General features: G+C 36.6%; 1 protein-coding gene across 1 annotated transcript; it reads right to left on the reverse strand.

Annotated features, from left to right (window-relative positions):
• Positions 1–12753: 12753 nt before the first annotated feature.
• On the reverse strand, positions 12754–19862 carry LOC120481174 (uncharacterized). Its single transcript, XM_039674633.2, has 7 exons — positions 19673–19862; positions 19377–19515; positions 19251–19293; positions 19015–19127; positions 16541–16616; positions 16268–16418; positions 12754–12922 (listed from the first exon to the last, which is right to left on the reverse strand). The coding sequence occupies exons 1-7, from the start codon at positions 19815–19817 to the stop codon at positions 12771–12773; spliced, it is 819 nt and encodes a 272-aa protein (XP_039530567.2). The 5' UTR covers positions 19818–19862; the 3' UTR covers positions 12754–12770.
• Positions 19863–20747: the final 885 nt, after the last annotated feature.

Consider the following 20747-nt stretch of genomic DNA (forward strand, 5'->3'; position numbering starts at 1 on the left):
CATTGAACTTCACCCTTTTCCTCTTTGAGCCGAACCAAGATTTTCTGATACTGGTCTACTATTGATATATCTATAATTGCAGCATTTATACATGCTACACCAGTCTATTAGTGAACCGACTGAATGGGAACTTTGCGACTCTAAACTCTTACCTGGGTGTGTAAACGCAGAGTTTGAGGCGTGTTGATCAGTATTTTAATTTGGTTGTTTTGGTGATAATCAGTGGAATAAAATATGTTTAAAAATTACAATTCATATTCAAACGAAGTGCAGTTGTGACTACTCTTGGATATGAAGAAGTTTCCTCATCAAGGAACCTGTATTGTAGAATCGATTCAACTGAGTCAACTCTCGATTCAGAATCAATTCTTCAGAAGCACCACGACTGCATCTTTAGACGATAAAACTATGAAACGTTTGGTGTATGTGTGATACACTGTCACTTGATGGTGGAGAAGCCGTTAGCAATGAAAATATAGATTGAAATTGATCAGATGTGGTTGAGTATATATTAAAACTGAATAAATGGCACAATAATCTCCAACTAAACTCAGTGTGGTGCGGGTTTAAACACTAGAATGAATCATATGAGAGGGTGAGAAATGTGAGCGAGTAACTTTGAGAGACAGGCGAGGAGCAGGAAGGAGGGGTACAGGTGTTTGCGTGTGTGTGTGTGTGTGTTTGTGTGAGTGTGTGTTTGTGCATGTGTGGTATGCACCACTCACACAGCTCTTTATGCAAATACCCAGACATAGCAATCACAAGAAAGGAGGGTCAGCTCAGTAGTAATTCTTGCTCTATTTGGGAGAGCCGAGTGTCGGCCTGGAGAGAAGAAGAAGAGAGAGAGGCGGCCAGAATTCCAGGGATTCCTGTCCCACAAAAGCAGGATATGTGCACTGGCTCTCTCACGCTGAATGATGGAGAGAAGAGGTCATTAACACCAGGAGAGAGAGAGAGAGAGCGAGCGAGCGAGCGAGGGTGTTGTGAACAGACATGGCCAAACCCCAGCCATTGTTATCGGACCAGTCAAACATTTCCAATGAAGAGGTCAAGTGGACAAGGTTATGCACTGCACACCTCCACAGGTTCAATAATATGCTCTCTATTGTCCAGATCTTAAGAAAATATCTGTACTGGGGCAGTCTAGAGCCCATAAACTAAGATAATGATCTGAGGAACCGAATCTCGCCAATTCAATTCAATTCAATTCGACTATTCTTTGTTAAACCTAAGAAACATTGATGGATCTTTATTTTGAGGACAACCTTTATGTTTAAAGAGATCCCTTGTGCAAAAAATGGTTGTCGGTATATAGTGAGCAGCACACTTTAACCATGTTTCAGACAATAGATCTATCAATTATGATAAAACTCTCTGTTGTCAATAATTTATCCTTTAAAACTCATCTTTGATCACCAGCGTTTTTTTTTTCCTTGAAAAAGAAAATTCCGCCTTAAAATAGCTTGAATGTAACTCGACACCCTTGCCTCATTTAGTATTCGCGCTCCCATAAATATGCAAATGAGCCCCGCCCCCACTAACTCACTCAGCTCAGAGATCGACTGGTTGACGATCACACGTTGATCTGATTGGTTACAAGGTGGTTTGTGATGTCAGAAACACCAGCGATTTCAAAGCGTGTTTTTGAGACTGTCTTTGGTTCACTGCAGTTTTAAGGAGGAAATACTCAGCAATGCTGTCCACTTATCAACTTACACATGGTGTGAACATATTAAAAACACCACACAGACACATAAACAACAATCTTGTAGCAAAATGCTAATTCTTGCTAGCAACATGCTAATATGTTAAATCATGCTAGCACTAAACTTTAGCCTCAAGTTAAATTTAAACTGCAACATTTTAATCACAATTAACATGTGATTAAGTGTCCAAAAACTTTACATTCAGTTCACACTCAAGTATATTCTTCTTAAGTATATTATATCCTTAACAAATACTCTTTTTGAAAGGATGCTGATGTACTCATTTATACACATCCTTGTGTCGTTTCAAGATCAGTGGAATGTAAAGAAAGATATTTTGAGAAATGTCCGTAATTTAGTATTTTTTCCCTTACAATGGAAGTTTGAAGAACTGTTTGGTTACCAATGTTCTTCAAAACATCTTTGTTTGGCCTTTCAGACGAGTTCCAATGTTGAAAGAAAGTTATTCTGGTTATAGGAACAACACAAGAGTGAGTAAATTATGACAGAACCTTCATTTTTGAGTGAACTATCCCCAAAATAACCAGTCCGATTAAAAAAAAAAAAATACCAAAAAAATCATCAGAATCCCAGACGGTCGGTCCCGATCCGGCCCACATCTGGTACACTTTGAATCCATATGTATGTGGATGTGGCCCGGATCTGGGCCAACACTATGAAGGCTTCATAATGTATATTTAATGACCAGAATATCATATTTGTGCATTATACGTGGGGTGCGCACCTGCAACCACTCAAACAACCCACTTTCTTCAGAAATGACAAACTCTTGTAATGTATGAACTAGAAACTGTGTTCCACAGAATTCTGTTTGTTCAGGCCAGTGTGCCTGTAAGTGTAAACACATCATTTGATGCCAAAGATGGATAAGAGGGTGCAGTGAGTCAGCCGGACGTTGGGTGTGTGAAGTGTGTTTGATGGAAGGCTTGTTTTTTCCAAAGCACTGTAATGGAATTTGTGCTTCAATGAATGACTGACTCACCGGGAGAAGCAAAACAGAGCGCGCGGATATGTTTACAGAGAGAGATATTATAGCAACGCTGACACATTATAAAGTCTGAAAAGAACCATCTGCAGGATTAGAAACACAATTAAGTCATGTTTTAAAGGGGTGGTATAATGCCCTTTTCACAAGATGCTAAATAAGTCCCCAGAATGTGTATGTGAAGGTTTAGCTAAAAATACCCCACAGAGCATATTAAAATAAAAAAAAAATTAAAATGAATTAAAATTGTCATTTTTTTTGAGGGTGAGCAAAAACACTTTGTGTCTGTCCCTTTAAATGCAAATGAGCTGCCGATCTCAACACAAAGGGCGGAGTTTCAACAGCTTTGGCCCAACGCAAATGACTTAGTACACTGTCGCATTTATAATTCCTATTTTGCACCCACGCAAAACGGGCTTTTCCCTCCACAGGCGCACACCGCTCCCTGGGCGGGTCGGCGCAAAAAGGAGGCGTGTTTCGGCGCAAACAATCCCTGGTGCTATTTTGCAGTTCCAGAAAACAATTGCGCCACTGACCAGAAAACACCTGGTCGAAACCGAATTCGCTTTTAAACATATAAAAGTGTACACGATTACACCTGGTTGTAATACTCTACTCCATCATTTGTGAATTTCTGATGGCAAGAAAACTTTTAACACAATTATCAGAATGTGTTTATAACGCATAGTTGTGTAATGTCATTGTGTGGTCTCATTTGTACGGAGGCATATTGCATTCACTTGAAGAAAAAAAATCTACTCTGTTTTTCTGAATTAACGAGTTAATTTTTCATGAGAAAAAAAATTTGCTCTGTTTTTCTGAATTAATGAGTTAATTTTTCATGAGAAAAAAAATTTGCTCTGTTTTTCTGAATTAATGAGTTAATTTTTCATGAGAAAAAAAATTTTGCTCTGTTTTTCTGAATTAATGAGTTAATTTTTAATGGAATTTTTTTTCCCTCTGTTTTTCTGAATTAACTCATTAATTCAGAAAAAACAGCAAAAATAAATTTTCTCATGAAAAATTAACTCATTAATTCAGAAAAACAGAGCAAATTTTTTTTCTCATGAAAAATTAACTCATTAATTCAGAAAAACAGAGCAAAAATTTTTTTCTCATGAAAAATTAACTCATTAATTCAGAAAAACAGAGCAAAAATTTTTTTCTCATGAAAAATTAACTCATTAATTCAGAAAAACAGAGCAAATTTTTTTTTCTCATGAAAGATTTACTCGTTAATTCAGAAAAACAGAGTAGATTTTTTTTCTTCAAGTGAATGCAATACGCCTCCGTACATTTGCATCAATAGCAAAAGAATAAAATCCATGATAGTGTTTGATTTTTCAAAAGAGGAGAACAAAACATTGAGACATTCAGAGATTGCTAATGTTGGTCAGAAGAGAGAAGGATGTCAAATTTGCTGATGTATTAGGCTATGTTTACACGGAAACGATTCTGAAGAGAAAACGCAGAAGTGGCGTTGCGCTATCACTTTTAATTCTGCGTTTAGACAAGCGTTTTGGGTGGGAAATCCGTGTGCATATGGTGACGCAAAAGTGTGTGAAATTCAATGTAGTATGCACTCCAGGTGGCTAGGTGGCGATGTGAAGCACTGCCACACAACAACACCAAGTCCGCTCGCCTGTGTACAACCTTCACTGTCAAGTAGACTTTTACATTTTTACCCTTTACACGGTAACGCGGCGGTGGAGCGTTTTTAAGATTTCCACTCTGGAGGGTGGTTTCACTTTTTTGCGTTTTTAAGCCCCCAAAACGCCGTTGCCGTGTAAACGAAAGGCACATCCGATAAATTATTTTTACGTTTTCACCCGCGAACGTTCTCGTGTAAACAGGGCCTTAGAGACACTCGTTCTCTGTAATTAAATGCCAAGGTAATAAATCACAAAGTATAGCTTTGCAAATGTGCGTACATTTTTTTGAACAAAAAACTTTGAACACCAAAATGACAATTAAGTTTTTTTCAGTGAAAAAAAACATCTTTGTCACTTAAAATATCTTGAATGTAACTCGACACCCTTGCCTCATTTAGTATACGCGGCTTTATGAATATGCAAAAGAGCCCCGCCTCCACTCACTCACTCAGAGATCCACTGATTGGCAATCACACGTTGATCTGATTGGTTGCAAAGTCATTTGTGACGTCAGAAACACCAGCGATTTCAAACCGTGTTTTTGAGTCTTTGGTTCACTGCAGTTTTAAGGAGGAAATACTCAGCAATGCTGTCCACTTATCAACTTACACATGGTGTGTCTTAAAGCCTATTAAAAACACCTTATAGACACATAAAGAACATTAAAAGCTGGATTTTCACCACAGGGAGACTTTAAGTGTTTTCTGGAAGACCTCATCCTGACCTCAAGAAATCACACAGAAGCTAGCCAATCAGATTACAGCTTGCTAGTTTGGCAGGTCTTGCCATTTTGTTGCGAAAGGAAGATCTGGATGTCGGGTTTGTCAGACCCTCTCGCTGAAGTTGATTCACTTCGCTGTAAGAATCCAGAAACCCAATTTCTTCATTCTACTGGTGAACCTGGCTGCGTACGCAGTGCTGAGCACACAGAAAATAAGGTAAACACAACAGTGTTTTCAAAGCGGGTAAAGTGTCGGGGTTTCTGAGGCAATGCGCTTTCACACAGACCTGGCTGTTTGAGGAGGAACGCAACGGGGAAAACCACATTCTCCTACAGAGCACAGCCTGTTGATTTCAAGAGGAAAAATGTTATCACAGAATGCAAACAAACACTGCTGAGAACACATCCCCACACAGGACACAGTGAACGCCTGACCTCATGCCCATATCTTTATCAAACTAACTAAATTCACAAGGCCCAGGGTATGTTTTATGGGTGAGCCCCCTCAAGACCCAATAAGTCGTCTGGCTACATCTACATGAATGAAAACAGCATGTTAATATTAAAGGGAACATATCATGAAATTCAGACTGTTTCCATGGTGAAGTGATGTATTCGGGGCCGGTGTCGCAAAGCTATTTTAGACCGGTCTATAGTGTTAGACAAGTCTAAAATGTGCTCATAGATTAGTCTAATGCAAGTTAGACTGTTTCAAAAAATAAAGACCGACTTAATTTAGACACCTTTTCCCCCAGGCTAACTTAAGGCCCGTACACACCGGGACGATTATCAGCGCGCGTTATTCGTCAGCGTTTTTCAATGCGTTTGTAGTGGCAGTGGCACCTATTGTGCGTTTAATTCTTCTGTACCACCTTTTGAAGTCAGTCTAATTGTAACCAGTAATTGAAACACAATCTTCTTTTTAAATGTTTACTTCTAAAACATAAAACAAAAACTGTTACATGGTACGCACGGTCAAAAAACTGTGTTGCTTCCAACGTCTCTAACTTCAAACTAAAACACATCCAATCACTTGCGTTATGACGTAGTGCGATCTGACTGGAAGCTCAAAATAATTAAATATAATCAGATCTAAATATACATTTTAAATACAATAATAAGTAAAATAATAATTCTAATAAATCTTCATGAAATATTTTCTTACTATTTTTTTACAAAATTATTATATCAGATGAACTAATCCATATGTGGCTCTTCCAGCGTTTTTGTGTGTTCACACCCAAGCGATTTTCGCTGACGATGAGCCGAGTGAACATGAAAAATCATTCCGTGACGCAAGATGGCGCCCATTTGCTCTGCAATACCACTCCATAACAGTTCTCTTTTATCAAGATGTTTGTAGTCGCTGTCGCGTTTGTCACATAGTTCTAGATATGTTCTAACACCAACGAGACCAGTAGCTCTACATTCATCTCTCCTCGTCTCATTTCTTCCTGGCTGTGTAGACCGTGATATCTGTAGACCATAGACATAATATACACATAGACGCCCTAATGGCCGCTTTGGAACGTTGCTGCGATACGTTAACGGGTCCGCCATTTTGCGGAGGTCAAGACTGCACTGTAATTAAATGTAAGAAACGAGTGAGCTGCATTTTTCTAGATAAAAACGTTTTTGGATAAGAATGGTGAAGACCCCAATACTGAGATATTTAAGTTTGCTCATTGTGGAAAAATAATTTTATGTGATTGACCAGATTTTAGCAATAACATTGATGATGGATCCTTTATGATAATGTTGTGGTGCAACTGGGCATACAGTGCAATGCAAATAGTAATTATAACATAAAGTGAGAAGTAATAGTAAATAGTTTAGTCAATAAAATAAACAAATAGTATACAGCAAATAAAATGGTAATGAATACTAGTATAATTATATAAGATAATGTATAGTTAGCAATAGAATAAGACATTTCAGCTAACGTTACAGAATTTACACACAAAAAAAATAAGTTAAATAGTGACATATATTTAATATTGAACTCTTTTTGTTAAATTTCAATGTTATTGATTAATAGGCAAGCCATTATAACAGAAGTAGCTTCAGTCAAACATACAGCAGGATACAATGTTAAAGCCTAAACATAAAGTTATGAAACTTTACTTTGCCCTCAGCCAAAACTATTTACCAGGGAACCATTTGTAGATTAATGAGACCAAAGATAAACACAAATTATACGAATTATATCTCATGTTTAACCTCTAGACTAGAGACATCCGAACCAGCGGCAACCGTCAGAAGCACTGGCCGCGGTACGGCTGTCCCACCAGGCGGGGGAGACGACGAGCGCTGGGCGAGGGCGCAGCTTACAACTCCGAAATTTTTAAATAGGCGCTATCTTTATAAACAAACCACTTATTTGAGCTTTAAACAACTACATTGTCGACTGAAAAACTATTAAAACTACATTTCGTGACACGATAACAGTTTATTACTAATTAAATCATGACCAAATACAACCAAAAACAAACGTTCAGTCTTGCTTGTGAAAGGTAACGTCCTCGAAAGCTGTTTTCAGTTGTGTGGCGATTTGTCCAGTCCCAAGCAGCGCACAAAACAGGCATTTTTCTCAATTCCCGGTATGAGAGGGATTGGAAAGTTGCTCTCCCCAATATGGCGGCGCCGTTGACGTACGCTCCAGCGGCCAATAGGGCGTCTATGTATTTATTATGTCTATGGTGTAGACGGCAACGCTACTTGGCGTATATCTTCTTCGCCGTTACGTATGTGTGCTCGGCAAGACCGTTTTGTGTTTGAGCGCCCCCAAGTTGTGTTTTACTGTAATTTCAGAAGCTCCAGACACGTGAGCAATAGCGCCAATCTCATTGGTCGGATAGTTTTTGACGCGGCACGCCAAACTAAAAAAACGAGCCTCTTACTTGGCTAAATTTCCCAAGAAAAATTTTCTTTGTAACTGTTACACTCCTCCAACAAACACATATTTACAGTGTAATATTTACCGCGGTTGAATGTGCTTACTCAATCCTCCATGGTTTTTTTTGTTTTGAAAAGTGTCTTATTTTACCCAGAATGCACTGCAGTGTAGTCCTACTTAAGATTGTCATGACTGAATCTGGAAATAAAGAGAAATAACTGAGAAAAATGAGAGAATCCTCAGATGTACCCATCACGTCATCTATTTGCTTAAACGGCTTACGCTAATTTAACTACGAGAGCCGACGGCCGGACCGAGTGAGATGTGTTTGCCTGTGGAGGCTCTCAGACTTTCCCTGAGTCACCGGCCCTCAAAAGACGCCTTTCTCCTCTGCAAAGTCAAAGCTTAACTGATGCAATTAGGTCAACGCGTATAATACAACACACACACACACTTTAGAAAGCTTAATAAAGGAGCTTCACTCACACACAACCTCATTAAACGTGCAGTATGTAATTTTTGTCCACCAGGGGTCACTCATTTAAAATAATAACAAAAGGCGTACTTTGACGTCGGGAAAGAGCGTGGGCTCACTGGTGTTGTTGTCGCTGTCAATGACAACCAGCTCAGCTCATGACATGACATCATCGTTTCACAAAATATATACGGCATCTCTCAGTAGATTTAGCTTTTCACCGGATTATAAAGCGCATAAGATACTGCAGTCAAACGTTTGACTGGGTTTGCGTTATGCATCCACTCGGGGCCAATCCCAATTCTACCCCCTACTTCTTCGCCTTCCCCTTGACCCTTGAAACAGAGTGGCAATGCGTAGGGGTGAAAATATTCCCCTAAGAAATGGGACACCACTACGCCTCCGTTAAACGTCATTATAAGTCGTCGCTAGCGCCTACTGTACGTCACAGGAGATGCGCCGATGTTTATCACAACTTCCAAGATGCCGTCAACAGCTGCAGTTATCTCAGTCGCGTGGGTTACAGCTATTTTCTTGCATTTATCTTGTGAAGTTCGCAGGAAACAACGGAGACGACGATATCTTCGACGCCTAAGTTTGCTGGTGGATCAGTTTATGGTATGTATGATTGCTGCAAAACGTTTAGTTGCAATTTTAACAAAAAGGTTAACCACAAATCTGTAACGTTAGAAGCTCTAAGTTACTTGTAAAACGGTGTTGTATAAACACATTTCATTTATTTATTTACTATGTTAAATGTTAAATTGTGTTAAATTTAGTAAGCGTGAGCGGGGCGGGGCGGACACGTAACTTGCGTTGTTAACTAATTGAACCATATATAAGGCGCTCCGGATAATAAGGTGCACTGTCGTTTTTTGAGAAGATTAAAGGCTTTTAAGTGCGATTTATAGTGCGGAAATAAGTACTACGTTTTTTTCTTCGTCGTTTCTTTGCTCTTTCGCGGTAGTCCAGTGTTCCCCTTTGTGTTTGGCGGTTTCGCCGGGTTCTGCAGGAAGTTAGAGAAAATAGAGGAGTCAAAGGTTACATGACGCCATAGACGGGCGACGAAACGGAAATAAAAAAACGGCCCGTGTCTTCGAATTAAACTATAAATTTCTCAATATTTGAAAGTTGGTGGAAACTGTCAGGATAATGTAAGTACACATCTAATAGAAATACACTGTAAAAAATAACCGTGATTTTAACGGTAAAATACTGTAAAAATGCTACAGTGCAAAACTGTTAATTGGTAAACAGAAAGTTTCCGTACTATACACGGTAAATAATTGTGATATAATTTTACAGTAAAATACCGTTAAATTTACAGTTTTTGAAAGTGAAAAAGAACAAATCATTGTATAATTTACAGTGAAAAACCGTAAATTGGCATTCCCACAATTCACTGTGTGACACTTCACATTTTATGTGTTTTTGTTGAAATAACTATGGTTCCTCAATAGTTTTATTGTTTTTTTCTAATCAGTTATGTACATTAGGGTTATATGTTACATTTAATGTTGTTAAATTAATGTTTATTGCATTTTTTTAAATTTCATGTGTGTTACCATGATGGTGCTTAATGTTTGTGTGAATGACACTGTGCAGCTTCTTTAAATAAGTATTGCTTTATATAAGTATTCACTTGTGATGAGCTGTGATTGCTCATGTAACTCATCACTGCTGTGATGATTGTTGGTAGTCAGTGTATTACTATGGTCTAAAACAGATATCAATACATCAATAAGTTGGTAAATCCACATTTCATCAGAAAATAAATTACGGATTATTACTGTAAATTTTAAGTTAAGTCTGTAAAAACATTAACGTTCCTACCGTATTTTTAACGGTAAAGTTCTGGCAACCACAGCTGCCGTTTTGTTTTTACCGTAAAATTTACGTTTTATTTTTTACAGTGTATATAACATAGATACAGTTATTTTTGCTATTTTTAAAGCAGAAAAAATACCCATTGTGCCTTTAAATCTGGAATGTGACACTAGTAATAGAAATGCACAATGCTCTGTATAGCAAACGTGAAACAGTGTGCATGAATAGGAGTGAGCGGGGCTTTACTTTAGGAGTATTGTGTAACTCCTCTTCCAAGCAACCACACACATCTCTCTGGTATTGTTATTTTATCACATTTCTCTTTTAAGTGTGTTTGAAGGTCAGAGGGGTCAGAACAAACACTGGCAGTCTATGACGTGTCTAGCCCCGTTGTGTACCTCGCACTTTACTGCAGTTCTGTTCAGGAGTTGGTTTGTCTCTCTGAGATGTGTTTGTTTCACTCATGCATCGCCACCTGACAGACACAGGCTGTTTGTACTACCACGCTATCTTACTATTTTTGGATTATATAGTATGTATGCGGTGCACATAATGCAAATGTTTTGTATGCATGGCCGTGGATGGACTATCTGGATAACATACAATATTTTCTCAAATGCGCAGTACACCAGAACACACTGCGCTCAATCCCAGCTAATAGGAAATATTCTGGTGAGGTTCTCTCGAATTTATTAAAGGAGTAGTTTACTTTAAAAAAAAAAACTTTTGCTGATAATTTACTCGCCCCCATGTCATCAAGATGTAAATGTCTTTCTTTCTTCGGTTGAAAAGAAATTAAGGTTTTTGATGAAAACATTCCAGGATTTTCTCCATATAATGGACCTCAATGGGAACCAAACGGTTCAAGGTCCAAATGAGAGTTTCAGTGCAGCTTCAAACGACACCAGACGACGAATAAGGGTCTTATCAAGGACCCTTCGAGTCATGACTCGAAAAAAGATTTGTTCATTTTGATGAACGAGTTCGAACAGGAGAGTCACGAACGCTCATCACCGAACAGAGCAAGGTGAGCATTTGAGCTTAAAAACGTAAACTTTTTTTATTTATTTTTTAAATTAATCTTTAAAAGAATATTTTTTATTCATCGTCTGTTGTCGTTTAAAGCCCTTTGAAGCTGCACTGAAACTCTCATTTGGACCTTGAACCGTTTGGACCCCATTGAAGTCCATTATATGGAGAAAAATCCTGGAATGTTTTCATCAAAAACCTTAATTTCTTTTCGACTGAAGAAAGAAAGACGTGGACATCTTGGATGACATGGGGGTGAGTAAATTATCAGCAATTTTTTTCTTAAAAGTGAACTACTCCTTTAACAAATCCCAGCAAGCAATAGCCGTCATTTCACCGTCTAGGTTAACTAACCCACTTCTATCCAAAATAACCTTGAATTTGGTTACATTGCCAAAATAACTTGCGAAATGCACGATATTTCATCATGTAAGCAAAGTCAACAGTGGTTACAAGTCGTTTGGTTTAATTTCTTCACGCAATTCATTTCTTATATGTAATTGATGACTATTCCTGCTATGGTTTAGACTTCTATTAAATTTTCAATGACAGCCCAAATTTTGCCTTGTTTTAGCCTATTTTTGGACGATTAGACATCTTTTAAATGCAAAATTGCTGGCTGGGACCTTAGTTACCTGTGCTCCGTCCAAATATAGCTATGCTTACTTCAATATAGTGCTGTAGAAGCCGACCCGAGTCCGGACTCGAGACGTTTTTCTATCGTTTCGGACTTGTCTTGGTAAAAAAAAAAAAAAGTAAAGAGGAAATTTGCATGTGTTTGATGCTATGCATTCACAATTAGAACTTATAACCTAATAACACATTGCTTTTGTCATAATTAAAATTACATACGATAATTAAACTATTTTTACTATAATAAGACTGCGTATAATAAATCCAGTACATAGCAAAGTCGTATTTAATTCTGAAAACAGCCATAGTAAATAATATGATTCAGATGCATAATTAAAGGAAACACCTGCACACATGGGAGAAACCTCACTGACAAACAAATGTCATGCTATCCATGCAGTAAATGACCTATTGATTTGTGTGGATGCAGAGTCACACCACAAACGTTATGTTTAGTGTCTCCGCATCTGTGAGCGGTGAGGAACAAACCTGGATGTCAACGGTGGAAATCCCAGAGCACACAACTCACTCTCTCACAGTGTTTTCGCCAATTCTCTCCTATAAACACTTAATATCTGTGTGTGTGCGAATGGAAAAACAAGTGCACTGGGTGTGTGTTCATGTGTGCGGTGAGACGGGAGGTTACCTGGAACAGAGACAGAGGCTGGGTGTGAGAAGCGACCCGACTGGAAGTGAGAAGGACACTGCAGCTGTGTGTGTGTGTGTATTTGTCAAAGTTAGTCTATATTTAAAACATGAAAAGTATTTCAAAACAAAAGTGCATTGAATCCCTGGACACAACTACCGACTAATGGAACAGCAGGTTTAGCAGATTTGAGAGCCATCTCTAGGTCCGTGTCTTCTCCAGCACTTCATTGACCCTAAACTCAGGCTTAAGGTCAGACTCAGACTACTGTGGTTTGGGTGTGTTGTGGTTAGGCTTGGCAGTTTTTGGTCCAGGGATCCACACCCACTATCTGTGGATAGATGAGTGGGAGAGAAAAGGAAAGAACACATACACAAACAGACAAATTATGAAATCCAGTAAAATTGGGTTTTTGTGACATAAAAGAGCACATTGAGAAATGCTTCTCTGGATGATTTGACCAAAAACAAAAAAACAAAACCTGACTTCACCCCTAAGCATCTGGTGCAAGTAGTGCAAATACTGTAGCCTCTGGGCTCAAAGCGGGATTCGATTTTTGTAGTGAATCATTTTATCCCTTAAACTCATCTTGGATCACCAAAATGACACATTTAAACCTTTTTTCCTTGATAGAAGTTTCTTCATGTCTTAAAATAGCTTGAATGTAACTCGACACCCTTGCCTCATAGTATATACGTGGTTCTATGATTATGCAAATGAGCCCCGCCTCCACTCCCTCAGCTCAGAGATCCACTGGTTGACGATCACACGTTGATCTGATTGGTTACAAGGTGGTTTGTGACATCAGAAACACCAGCGATTTCAAAGCGTGTTTTTGAGACTGTCTTTGATTCACTGCAGTTTTAATTAGAAAATACTCAGCAATGCTGTCCACTTATCAACTTACACACGGTGTGTCTTAAAACATATTAAAAACACCACATAGACACATAAACAACAATAAAAGCTGGATTTTCAACACAGGGGGACTTTTAGGGTGCACTCTCAGAAAAAAAAGGTACAAAAGCTGTCACTGGGGCTGTACCTTTTCAAAAGGCTACATATTGGTACCTTAGTGGTACATATTAGCACCTGAAATGTACATATTAGCTCATGAAATGGACATATTAGCACCTAAAATGTTCATATTAACACCTAAAATTGACATATCACCACCTAAAATGGACATATTAGCTCATGAAATGGACATATTAGCACCTAAAATGTACATATTAGCACCTCAAAAGTACATATTAGCACCTAAAATGTACATATTACCACCTAAAATGGACATATTAGCTCATGAAATGGACATATCAGCACCTAAAATGTACATATTAGCTCATGAAATGGACATATTAGCACCTAAAATGTTCATATTAACACCTAAAATTGGCATATCACCACCTAAAATGTACATATTACCACCTAAAATGGACATAGTAGCTCATGAAATTGACATATCACCACCTAAAATGTACAGATTACCACCTAAAATGTACATATTATCTCATGAAATGGACATATTAGCACCTAAAATGTTCATATTAACACCTAAAATTGACATATCACCACCTAAAATGTACATATTACCACCTAAAATGGACATATTAGCTCATGAAATGGACATATCAGCACCTAAAATGTACATATTACCACCTAAAATGGACATATCAGCACCTAAAATGTACATATTACCACCTAAAATGGACATATTAGCTCATGAAATGGACATATCAGCACCCAAAATGTACATATTAGCTCATGAAATTGACATATTAGCACCTAAAATGTTCATATTAACACCTAAAATTGACATATCACCAGCTAAAATGTACATATTACCACCTAAAATGGACATATTAGCTCATGAAATGGACATATCAGCACCTAAAATGTACATATTAGCTCATGAAATGGACATATTAGTTTACCTTTTACCTTTTGAAAAAGCGCAGCCCCAATGACAGGTTTTTGTACCTTTTTTTCTGAGAGTGTGTGTTCACACTTGAATTAAAACGAACCTTGGTGCGATTGCTCTGTTAGTGCCGTTGATAAGTGTGAACTGCCATCCGAACTCTGGAGCGACCAAACAAACGGACCAAGACACTGAAAGATTAGTCTTGATCCGCTTTCAAACGACCTTTAGTTCCGTTCGAATGAAATATGAACACAATATGAACCAAAGACATGTAAACCAATCAAAAACAGGAAGACGAGACCCTAAAAGGACTGTTTTTTCTCATCACAGTCGTGATGTTGCCCATCACAGTTCAGTCCAGGCATCAGAACCGTGTCTCCTCACAGCATATCTGTGTGTGTGATGGAGGGATTCCTAATGCTGTTTTGACTTCTTTACACATTTAATAAGCTCTACACGAGTTCTAAGCTGATCAAAATACCAGCATATGTAGCTACACTCTTAGAAGAAAAGGTTATAGAACCTTAAAAGGTTCTATCAGTGCTACATATATGGAACCCCTAGGTTCTATACAGAAGGTTCTATACTGGTTCTTTATGGAACCTTTTGGGTTCATTCATTATCATTTGTTTTGTTCTTTCCGGATTAAATATTTCATATTATTGACAAACATCAAGACCCTAAAATGTATTTATGAATGCATGTCAATGATCACAAAATTCAAGATACGGGGGTTAAAAATGTATATATGAAGAGTTCAGATGCAAAAGCCTCTAAATGCCATTTAAAATTTTCTTCTTTAATGATGATTTTTGTCAAGCTTGTATATTTAAGTTCAGTGATTTCACTTAAATGGCACTGATAATTACCTATTAATTGTTATTTAAGTGAAATTACTGAACTTAAATATACAAGTTCGACAAAAATCATCATTAAAGAAGAAAATTTCAAATGGCATTTAGAGGCTTTTGCATCTGAACTCTTCATATTTATATCATTTTATGTAGTTAATCAATATCACACGAAGAGTGCCATTTCAGTTTCTCCTCCAAAAATCAGCATGATTAATGTGATAGTAAGTTACTACAACAGTTTAATAAACAATCATTTAATTACAACTACAAAATGTTGCAGAATAATGTAATATATGAATGAATAAAATAAGCCAAAAGGGTTCTTTCTTGTCATTATAGAACCTTTTTTTAGCATGAAATGTTCTTTGGAGTTGAGTAAAGAACCCGCTTCATATATAGATCCCCAATGAACCCTTTTTTCTAAGAGTGTATACACACACAGCGAGCGCAATTAGCCCAGAACAGCGTTGCTTTGGATGTTCGGTATTTCAGTCTCAAAATAGGCAATATAAATATAAATCTATAAATAGGCGTCATAAAAGTCGACCAATTAGGTCGTGAACGTATCCTTTTGCCTATAGGTTCAGAATATATTGTTATAAAAATGCCAATCTGAACACTAATCGGACCAGGACAAAATTTATTTATATATATATATATATATATATATATATTTGATCCGGACCAAATGAAAAGAACACCCATCATCATTTTATAACATGCAGTGGCCATTTCTATATGAAAACACATGCACAAAGTGTTGTGCTCTGGAGGCCTTATTGGCTTTTTTGCTGGCATGTTGGTAATGCTCTGATATTAAATTTAAATGACAAAACTGAGAATTGTTTTATTTGATATCATTAGGCAAAGGGCATCCGTATCCCGAAGCTTGTGTGCTGACCTCTGACGGGAATGTTGCGGGAGAGATGACGATTGGGTATGGGAGGAAAGCCGATGCCCAGCCGCCGTGGGGTGCCAGCGCTCTCTAGTGTCCAGTTCCTCCCTCTCTGCTCCCTCCTGTTACCAACATTGCCCCTCTTCCGCAGGTGAGCCTAAAAAAAAGGAATGATAAATATATTTATTTAGCATTAATGAAGTCTATGATCTTTGAAAAAGTGCTCTGCGTTCATATTATCATGGCTGTGTAAATCAGACACCTTCCCTAATTACTCACCGCGTTTAATGACTTGGACATTTGACAAGATGGAAGGCAGATTAACTCTTTTATAGCAATGTTTGGAGATCTAGACCTTTAAGGTGAAAAGCAGATTATTAACATTAACATAGATCACTGCAAATAAAAAAATACACAAGTCAGAATTGTGAGAAATAGTTGCAATTGTGAGATATGAAGTTGCAATTATGAGAAAAAAAGACAGAATTGAGACTTCTTATCTTTATAACACATGATTGCGAGTTTATATCTCGAAATTCTGACATCATTTCTCAGAATTGTGAGATATAAACTCGAGTTATCAGGCCAATATAAGGGAAAAAAAACTTTTTCCCCTCAGAATAGTTTATATCACACAATTCTGACTTTATATCAATCAATTTTGACTTTATATCTCACATTTCTGACTTTATATCTCACAATTCTGACTTTATATCTCACAATTCTGACTTTATATCTCACAATTCTGACTTTATATCTCACAATTCTGACTTTATATCACACAATTCTGACTTTATATCTCACAATTCTGACTTTATATCTCGCAATTCTGACTTTATATCTCACAATTCTGACTTTATATCACACAATTCTGACTTTATATCTCACAATTCTGACTTTATATCACACAATTCTGACTTTATATCTCGCAATTCTGACTTTATATCTCACAATTCTGACTTTATATCACACAATTCTGACTTTATATCTCGCAATTCTGACTTTATATCTCACAATTCTGACTTTATATCTCGCAATTCTGACTTTATATCTCACAATTCTGACTTTATATCTCGCAATTCTGACTTTATATCTCGCAATTCTGACTTTATATCACACAATTCTGACTTTATATCTCACAATTCTGACTTTATATCTCGCAATTCTGACTTTATATCTCGCAATTCTGACTTTATATCACACAATTCTGACTTTATATCAATCAATTCTGACTTTATATCAATCAATTCTGACTTTATATCACACAATTCTGACTTTATATCTCACAATTCTGACTTTATATCAATCAATTTTGACTTTATATCACACAATTCTGACTTTATATCTCACAATTCTGACTTTATATCCCGCAATTCTGACTTTATATCTCGCAATTCTGACTTTATATCTCGCAATTCTGACTTTATATCTCGTAATTCTGACTTTATATCTCTCAATTCTGACTTTATATCTTGCAATTCTGACTTTATATCTCACAATTCTGACTTTATATCTTACAATTCTGACTTTATATCTCTCAATTCTGACTTTATATCTCGTAATTCTGACTTTATATCTCACAATTCTGACTTTATATCTTACAATTCTGACTTTATATCTCTCAATTCTGACTTTATATCTCGTAATTCTGACTTTATATCTCACAATTCTGACTTTATCTCGCAATTCTGACTTTATATGACACAATTCTGACTTTATATCTCGCAATTCTGACTTTATATCTCTCAATTTTGACTTTATATCTCGCAATTCTGACTTTATATCTCGTAATTATAACTTTATATCTCTCAATTCTGACTTTATATCTCGTAATTCTGAGTTTATATCTCGCAATTCTGACTTTATATCTCGCAATTCTGACTTTATATCTCGTAATTATTACTTTATATCTCACAATTCTCACTTTATATCTCACAATTCTGACTTTATATCTCACAATTCTGACTTTATATCTCACAATTCTGACTTTATATCCCGCAATTCTGACTTTATATCTCGCAATTCTGACTTTATATCTCGCAATTCTGACTTTATATCTCGCAATTCTGACTTTATATCTCTCAATTCTGACTTTATATCTCACAATTCTGACTTTATATCTTACAATTCTGACTTTATATCTCTCAATTCTGACTTTATATCTCGTAATTCTGACTTTATATCTCACAATTCTGACTTTATCTCGCAATTCTGACTTTATATGACACAATTTTGACTTTATATCTCGCAATTCTGACTTTATATCTCGCAATTCTGACTTTATATCTCATAATTATAACTTTATATCTCTCAATTCTGACTTTATATCTCGTAATTCTGAGTTTATATCTCGCAATTCTGACTTTATATCTCGCAATTCTGACTTTATATCTCGTAATTATTACTTTATATCTCACAATTCTCACTTTATATCTCACAATTCTGACTTTATATCTCGTAATTCTGACTTTATATCTCGCAATTGTGAGAAAAAAAGTCCAAATTGTGAGACAAAAAGTTGCAGTTACCTTTTTTATTTTTCATTCTGTGGCGGAAACAAGCTTAATTCATAAAATTGAAACTAAATAAAACTATATAAAAACTAAATTCATAAAATGATCCCCTGATGGAACGCCCATAAGCGCCAGATGGAACCTCTAAGCTTCTATATAGAACCTTTTCGTCTAAGACTGACAGTTTATAGATGCCATGGGAAGACATCATTGATATAATTATTGTGAGGTCAGGCCTACTTGTTTAGGCGTCTCCACTGAGGCTTGTGGTGCGGGTTGGGGATCCATGTGACCACTGGACACGGTGGAAACTCAGAGCAGCTCGTGAAAGGACTGATGTAAACAGTATTTAACTGCAAAAACAAGTCATAATTTAATACTCATTCTACACCGACAGACACTGATCAATCAGACTAGAGGACATCACTTCTCTCCACAAGTGCCAAAAATGAAAATGCATATAAGTCTGCACATACCTTTATTTTGTTTTGTGTGGATTCTGGGAAGGAAAGATCTGCCCTGCCAGAAAATAACCAAACCAAAGATGGAATAATAACAGTTTTGATGACTAATATACTAATGCGATGACATATTAGACTCACCTCTTGATCTTTCCAGTGTCTTCTGTCTGTATGGGGAGATCAGTCAGAGATTCCTCACTGTATGATAGCCTTTCTTTACTCGCTCTCCTCCGTCCAGCCCATTCAGAGACATTGACAACACTCAGAGATGGAAAGATATCTGTTGGTGTTACAAGAAAGCCGAATAACATCATGGCATTATACAAGCACAATTCTGTTGAATAGGAGCATATGTAACACAGAAATCACAGGCATTCAGTGAATTCCAGTGAGAAAGTAGATGTGCAGAATTGATTAGAAATGCAACGCAAACACACCGTCTTTGGGAGAGCATCTCTGGACGCGTGCTGGACCGTGGCGTGTGATTCCTCGGCGCTCAGTGTCCCAGCAGCACGGGTGCGAACACAGCGGCCGGAAACAGTGAGCTCCATACACATCACTGAAACACCAGGGCAAAGACATCAGCTTTCAACTAAATACAACCTGATCACATCTCAGACATTTTACATCAGGTTTTTATATGCATTTGAAATGTAATTTGATGCATTTGATTTTTCTTATATATTATAGTCTATAGATATTATATTTTATATAATATGATATAAATATTTCTATATTTGTTTTCAAAGAACTGCATCCAATCTGATCGGATCTGGGAGGTTTTATATAAGTTTTCTATATGCATTTTATGAATTTTCATGTATTTAAGAATATTATATATTTCTCGATGAGTTTTAGTCTATAAATATTAAATATTATATTTTATATAATATGATATTTCTATATTTGTTTTCAAAGAACTGCATCCAATCTGATCGGATCTGAGAGAGTTTTTGAATATGCATTTTCATGTATTTTATATAATATTATATATTTCTTAATGAGTTTTAGGTTATAAATATTATATTTTATATAATAGAATACAAGATTATATTATATATTTTCTGAGTGTTCAAAGATTTTTAGCATATATTAACTATTCTTCTATAGCCAATAAAATATTAAATTTACATTTATTCATTTAGCAGACACTTTTATCCAAAGCGTCTCAACGGTGTTCGCCAACAGCGTCTCCGTCATAGTGAAACTGTAAGTTTTCCACACACACTTATCCAAACCAAGGTGAGAACCACGGTCAGCCAACCAGAATCAAGTATTCAACTGCCCCATAGTATAATATTACATAATGTCAAATATTTCTAAGTGAGTTTTAGCCAATACATATTAAATAGTATATTTTATATAATAGAATACAAGATTAGCCTATTATATATTTTCTGTGAGTGTTCAAACTATTTCTAGCCAATAAAATATTACACTTTAAAAATGAGGGGATGTTTCAACCCATGTTTGGGTCAAATATGGACAAACCCAACCGTAAAAATTGTATTA

Source organism: Pimephales promelas, chromosome 14 (assembly GCF_988280905.1).
Source record: "Pimephales promelas chromosome 14, fPimPro1.hap1.1, whole genome shotgun sequence".
Taxonomy (NCBI): domain Eukaryota; kingdom Metazoa; phylum Chordata; class Actinopteri; order Cypriniformes; family Leuciscidae; genus Pimephales; species Pimephales promelas.